The sequence below is a fragment of the Sinocyclocheilus anshuiensis genome, unplaced genomic scaffold, assembly GCF_001515605.1.
Source record: "Sinocyclocheilus anshuiensis isolate Anshui unplaced genomic scaffold, SAMN03320099.WGS_v1.1 scaffold733, whole genome shotgun sequence".
NCBI classification, from domain to species: domain Eukaryota; kingdom Metazoa; phylum Chordata; class Actinopteri; order Cypriniformes; family Cyprinidae; genus Sinocyclocheilus; species Sinocyclocheilus anshuiensis.
This window is the reverse complement of record NW_015539923.1, coordinates 960,162-967,590: the sequence shown is the minus strand read 5'-3', so window position 1 is coordinate 967,590 and position 7,429 is coordinate 960,162. Positions and strand designations below refer to the sequence as shown.

At 35.9% G+C, this 7,429-nt stretch overlaps 1 protein-coding gene across 2 annotated transcripts in view; it reads left to right on the top strand.

Moving 5' to 3' along the window:
* LOC107686572 (beta-1,4-N-acetylgalactosaminyltransferase 3-like) overlaps positions 1-4,700 on the top strand; it is a 22,075-nt gene extending 17,375 nt beyond the window's left edge. For both annotated transcript variants that reach the window (XM_016483637.1, XM_016483636.1), the window contains exons 17-20: positions 259-331; positions 490-643; positions 917-1,043; positions 3,036-4,700. In XM_016483637.1, coding sequence (XP_016339123.1) covers positions 259-331; positions 490-643; positions 917-1,043; positions 3,036-3,144 — 463 coding nt within the window. In that variant the 3' untranslated portion in view covers positions 3,145-4,700. The remainder of the gene's footprint in view (positions 1-258; positions 332-489; positions 644-916; positions 1,044-3,035) is intronic.
* The last annotated feature ends 2,729 nt before the right edge of the window (positions 4,701-7,429 follow it).

Below are 7,429 nucleotides of genomic sequence, written 5' to 3'. Positions count from 1 at the left end.
CCGATGAGCTTTGTAAAAATCGACGCGTTTCAGAAAGGCGGGGCATAGAGGAGAAACAAAAATGTACAGTATGTGGAAAATAATGTGTTTTTTTAACCTTAAACTGCATAAACACATTTCATTACACCAAATACACAAAATAATGTTCTTTTTAGCAACATCATATGACCCCTTTAACCTGTGGTAAAATCACTTTACTACAGCTTTGTAAAACGAGACCCCACTTTGAGTTCCTTTCTATTGTTTATCCCATTTCAGGTATCAGTACCTCAAGTTAAGTGGAAACTTTGAGAGATCAGCAGGACTGCAGGCAGGAATAGACCTCATTTCTGTAAGTTTAAGACAAAAGCACGCACCGTGCTTACACAAAAAAAGGCTTAAATACTTGTTCAAAGCATGGCAGGATCTTCAGTGAAAAAGAAGGCAGAACTAATGCAAGATTATGGATGTCACTCAGTTGCAGCTTATAAAGGTCTGTCTCTTTCTCAGGATGATCACAGCATTGTGTTTCTTTGTGATCTGCACATTAATTTCCCTCCTGGCTTCATCGACACTGTGAGAAAACACTGTGTGGAGAGACACATGGCCTTTGCTCCGATAGTCATGAGACTGAACTGTGGCGCTACACCCCTAGAGCCTGATGGTACAGTCTTGCAAACACAAGATAACCTCATAGCACCATCATATACAACATAGAATTAGATTACTGTATATCAACACGTACACTATTGTTCAAAAGTTTGGGGTTCATAAGATTTTTTAAATGTTTTTGAAAGAAAGCTGAATTTTCAGCAGTCATTACCCCAGTCTTCAGTGTCACATGATCTTTCAGAAATCATTCTATTGGTGATTTAGTGCTCAAAAAACATTTCTTATTGTTATCAATGTTGAAAACAGTTGTGTTGGTAATGTGCAGGTTACTGGGAGGTCAATGGCTTTGGTCTTCTGGGTATTTATAAATCAGACCTGGACTCCATTGGGGGCATGAACACCAAAGAATTCACTGACCGCTGGGGCGGAGAGGACTGGGAACTACTGGACAGGTCAGTCATGAGACAATACACTAATATCATAAAACATTAATCATTTATTAGTTTTTAGATTTTATAAAATTAAAACTGAATATATAATAGTTTTTTATAGTATAAACTTATACTAAAATAGTAAAAAATATTTTATTTATTTATTTCTATGCACATTTTTATTTTGAATCACTTTTATGTAAAAACATTTGAATTACCATCATTTACAGTATAAAATGTTCTATATAAATAAACTGGCCTTGTCTAGGATATTAACCTTTGTGTGTCAATTTAAAAAAGTTACTCTGTGGTCCTTAGAGGACCAAAATGTCCATGCCAAAAAATTGTCATGAAAATTGTAAGCTTACATTTGTTCTCATTATAATGAAGACCCTTGGTTGATTATTGCTGAAGTAAAAAAAATAAAAGTTAGAGGTTTTAGTTTATGAAAATGATTTATGAGCTAACTTTTTTTTAAATATATATTTAAAAAAAACATGTAAGAAAATCAAATCCATAAATCTAAACAAGTTGTGTTCCAAATTTGAGGTTGATATGTCAAAAAATGAGCTTTTAGTAAGTTTTTCAATTAGATTGCCAGCAAAGCTCTGCTGGTATACACTGGTGGGATTTGTGATTTGCAGTACAGTATAATTGTTCTCTCTCTCAAGCATTACAGTAGTACACACACAGACACACACAATTTTCTAGTACACACATGCAAACCACACTCTGACATCCATACCCACACACTCAAGCAATTTATCCAATTGGCTCTAAAATACAGCAAAAACAGAAAGAACAAAAAAGTGAGAGTTTGCTTTATAGGCCAAACCTGAGAAAATGGCACCATTTAGTAAAAAAAAAATTGTAAAAATGTACATTTTGAAGCGTTGTCAACAGAATGAAAGCCTGATAACAAAGATTGCATTTTTCTATAGTTAAATGGCCCTGGGACCCAAAATTGCAGTTTTAATGGGTTCAGTGGGGACATTTTTGTGTACCTAATGTAATATAGATTTGGTGAAATATTAAAGGGGTCATTTGATGTTGCTAAAAATAACATTATTTTGGTACTGTCTTTTTACGTGTTGCGTTGCATCGCGCCGCGTAAACATAAAACCATGTCTGCATTTGTGATCGGAGAAACAACAAGCGCTACTCTACACTGCTCAAAACTCGCGTTTGAATCAACAGTGGCAAATCCTTTAAATATGAAAACGTACCTTCAGGCTGTGAGTCAGCATTATTTGTCAGCATCATAGACTGTGGTCAGCATGCGCGCCGAAGGGGAAACGGGAACTGAATTCACCGGAACACCGGCGGCTACTCTCCCAGGAAACAGTCTTCGTCCTCCATAAAATGCGTTGCACACATCTGAATATTTGGGTTAAACTGTTCTGGAACAGTGTTGTAAATACTGCTTAACCACTGATAAGTCGTGTCCTCTTTTGGAAGACCAAACAAAGTAGTTTCGCTTTCACAACAAAACACACGGCGTCTCCACAACATGGCACGGTGACAACAATACAACAGCGAGAATCAAAGTTACGCCTTCTTTCTTTGCGTGAACATTTGGGAGGTGTTATGCAAATCTTCCCACACAGTGACATAGACATGTGGGGGCGTGTTTAAATGAGGCGTTTTAGGAGGGCGTGGACGAGTTTTAGTCTTTGCAACTTTAGGGATCTTATCTATTCACGAACAGCTTGTAACACTCCAAAGAGAAAGGAAAACTTGAAATCGCATCATATGACCCCTTTAAAATTCTAATAAAAATACACCCTTGTGCCAAAATTTATGCTGTTGGCATTAACACAGACAAAATTACAAAACTGAAAAAGACAGAAATGTCCATAAGGGCACACAAGGGTTCATATTGGCTATTTATAGGTTATTGCCTGTAATGTGAAAATAATTCAGCTTTTCGTGACGGCCAGAACTGTAATATCCCTAATGCTAAACAAACATTATTTGGTGTGTGAAGTGCTTTCTGTTTTCTGTGGTCTCAAGGATCCTTCAGGGTGGGCTGGAGGTGGAACGACTCTACCTGAGGAACTTCTTCCATCACTTTCACTCAAAGCGTGGAATGTGGAACCGCCAGATGCTGCGCAACACGTAAGCATGTCAACAGTCTCGCCGCTGCTGATCAGCGGTTACCATGGCACTTTAAACCTCAGGACATTCCAGATGTGTTCCAGATCACATCTGACTGAAGGTGAATGTGAGGTGATCGTTTAATGGAAACACACAGAGACTCAGGACAAAGACGTCTGTGATGTTTGGGTTGAAGATGAGTTGTGTAACACTGTTGCATCCAGACCTCTACAGATCATTTCCAAAGTTGGAATGTTTCTCCAAAGCTAGCTATGCTATCAAGAGTAAAAAAAAAGTTATAAGTTATTGATGGCTTCAGCATCTCTTTGGTGTTGTTGTCACTTCCAGGTCAATAAAATGCCTTCAGTCGTGTCTGGCTGAGTTTTCTATTCTAACAGACAGAAATGTGAAGTTCAATGAGATGTATATACTGAGAAAATGTGTATTTATTCAGGTAGGTAAGTGTCTTGGGTGAGGGTTGACTTTGCTCATTGTTACATATGTTTTATGCTGTGTGACCTCTTAGGGACTGAAAGAATCAGTGGCCAAAACCAAAGAGATGTGCAATATTCACAGAGCGTGTTGGTCTAAGAAAGTCAATTCATTCAGGTTAGAAATGCTGTTGTGTTTTCAAGTCAATCTCACAAAGCCTGTCAAGAACACGTCTTGGTCATATATCATCCTCAAAATACAAAAGAAATTACATTTTGTTAAAATAATAATTTTTCAGTAATTTTCATAAAAATTAAGCACATTGTACACCAAATTCTCATTACTGTAATGCAGACAAATAGCCATATTAAATTCAAAGTATGTATGTGTCATGGTAGCATTGGCCTTTATGCTGATTTAAAAATAAAAAATGTCTTCATATTATTGTTACTGTAATGCAATACATGAAAATTATTTGTATTAGATGTGCTTAATTGTCATAGATCATAGTACCTTCATTCAAGGCTTAATTATCGTTATGCAAAATTAAATGTATTTTGAAGGAGGGTATGAAATGACCCAGCCATGTTTTCTGTGATATTTGTCATTTTGTAGTGCTATTGAAGGTGTTTTAAAGCTGAACATGCTCTTTTTGTACAAATGAAAGGGATTTTCCAGCGTTTTTTAGCTTCATGACACATTCCAGTGAGTAAACCTGTTGATTTAGACTGATTCAACCCTGTACAGTATTACTTGAAACAATCCTAATGTTCATCAAACACACAATCAATTTCAGCTCTTTTCCATAGGGTTCTTATTTGGTTTGTTATGAGTTTGTACTCTGATGAATTACATGCAAAGTTTTCCCACTGAAAACTGAGATAAGACATGCTCGCTCAAAAGTGCCTTCTGCTGTATGTAATTGAGAAGTAATCAGATCTACTGTACGCTCTTGTTTTGTGTAGGGATTTGGCACTGTTTTTAGAGTCTTTTCTTGCGGTTGGTTTGTTTTTTGGTGGGCTTTTTTTTTTTTTTTGTAAAAACAAATCTGACATTCACATAGTGTGTTACTTAAAAATCAAGTTATTTATTTTTCCACATTTTGTATGCGGCAAAATGGAAATGACCTTTAACTCATTTATGCAGATCACCAACAACCTTAAAATAAAATGTTTCTTCAGATTTCTTCAGTGTGTTATATAATTAATATCAGCATCACCTGTTTTTGAGCATTAATAAAATATATTAATTAGCATTACGTACTGTACTTCTTTCCGGCCAATATAAACTTTTTGATGTTTATTATTCTTCTATTATTTTCTGTCTGTTGGCATGTTAGCTTCATCATTCTTGTGTTCCATCACTCCATTGTTACGTAGGTTAATCCCTGTAAATGTGCATCGTTACTGTAATAAATAACTAGACCAAAACCTCAAAGAACATTTCTCATTACCGCAGGAGGATTCTCAGTACTGCAAATGTAAATGATTTGGTTAAAGTGAAAACGGGTACATTTCTTTTGGAAAAATGAAAAGCTTTCCATGCTTGAACTGCTTTGAAACGGCATTCAGTTTTCCACCGGTTCTGTGTTTTTCGACTCTGGAGCCCCCTACAGTTAAACGAGTGGAATTCACTGTCGTAATTACAGTAGATCGCTGTACACGTGTGTTTTAATAATGTCTAAACCTACCCCTTACAATAATGCAAAAACAGTAATTGTTGTACAGTCTGACAAAAATTACGATTGATGTGCGCATGCCCAGTAGTTTTAGCTGAATCCCTTCAAGCACAACCATTTGCATTTGTTGCTGCCGTAAAGCAATCCTCCCTGGTTGCGGAATTCGTTTTAAATAATCCCACTACCAGAGAAGATGTTTGGAAAGAAACAAAAGCCATTCGCCTTATTAAAAGTCAGTGTACCATCAGAATGATTTTAAAACTGATAATTCAAGGTAAAAAAAAAAAACTTGCATGAAAAAAAACATGCATTTGCTTTAAAGTGGACAAATATTGTCACTCACCCGTTGTGTCCGACAAGTCTCCATGTAACGTTACAGCAGTTATAAATTGTGGAGAATGTTTAAAATAGTTTTAAAAGGAAAGCTCACCACTTTAAATCAGACACTGCATTTAACATATATAGTGTTTTCAAACTGTATAATGACAAAAAAAAAAAAACTCCACCAAAATGTAACGTACATCTAAATACAGCACCTAATTCCAGAGCGTCTACAAAGTTAAATGAGGGCCCTCCATCTGTTGGTATGAGCTTGTGAAGGGTTAAAATAAGACCAGGAGACTGGCTTCCCTCTGAGCATGCTTAAATTCTACAAATGCCTTTTAATTTTATATGGAGGGCTATATTTAGCAAAGGCTCGCGTCTGTGCATTTATTTGGAGTTGTGTATGCATGCATCCTCAGGTCTACAGTCAGCTGAGCTCACCACATTGTCAGTGCAAAGTACAAAGATAGAAACACTCATTATCTAACTCAATTGTTTAAACTGACATGTTTAGAGGAGGGCTGAAGTCTATTATCAGTGTTGTTTGTGCATTCAGAATGGAATATTCGTGTATTTCTAACTGCATAGCACTGAATAGATGCAGCCTACATTAAAAGAAATGTGTGAAACTATGTATAATGCATCAGTTAACAAATTAATATTTTTATTCATAAAGGACGCATTAAATTGATCAGAAGTGACAGTGAAGACATTTGTAATGTTACAGAAAATTCAATTTCAAATAAATGCTGCTCTTTTTAACTTTATAATGAATTCTGAAAAAAAGTGTCATGGTTTCCACAAATATTAAGCAGCATAAGTGTTTTAATAATAATAGTAAGAAATGTTTCAGCATATTAGCTGATCAGCATATTAGAATGATTTCTGAAGGAACGTGTGAATAAATTACTAAATTAAATTCAAGCCTAATATTTATTTAATTCTAATTTAATTTCTAATATTCTAATAGAAAACCGTTATTTGAAATTGTAATAATATTTCACAATATTACTGTTTTTACTGAATTTTTGATTGAGTAAATGCAGGCTTGGTGAGCAAGACTTCCTTCAAAAATATTAAACAAAATTCTTACAGACCCCAAACTTGTGAACAATCTATTTGTCATCTCAAATTTTTTGAGACAAAAAAAAAACAACTTATTTTGCATTTTTAATCATTATTGATGATAATAATGTATTAGCCCAGGGGTGCCCAAACTCAGTCCTGGAGGGCCAGTGTCCTGTAGAGTTTAGATCCAACTTGCCTCAACACATCTGCTACAAAGTTTCTAGTATGTCTAGTAAGAGCTTGATTAGCTGGTTCAGGTGTGTCTGATTGGGGTTGGAGCAAAACTCTGCAGGACACCGGCCCTCCAGGACCGAGTTTAGGCACCCCTGCATTAGCCTATATGTAAAAAATGTCTCAACCCTTTGCACATGCAGTCTAATCACAAAAAATTAGTCAATAAAAAGGTATTGCTGAATATTTGCATACTGTCCATAATACACTTTGTACTGCAGAAATATTAAGATTGAGTAAATGCAGGCTTGGTGAGCAAGACTTCCTTCAAAAATATTAAACAAAATTCTTACAGACCCCAAACTTGTGAACAATCTATTTGTCATCTCAAATTTTTTGAGACAAAAAAAAAACAACTTATTTTGCATTTTTAATCATTATTGATGATAATAATGTATTAGCCCAGGGGTGCCCAAACTCAGTCCTGGAGGGCCAGTGTCCTGTAGAGTTTAGATCCAACTTGCCTCAACACATCTGCTACAAAGTTTCTAGTATGTCTAGTAAGAGCTTGATTAGCTGGTTCAGGTGTGTCTGATTGGGGTTGGAGCAAAACTCTGCAGGACACCGGCCCTCCAGG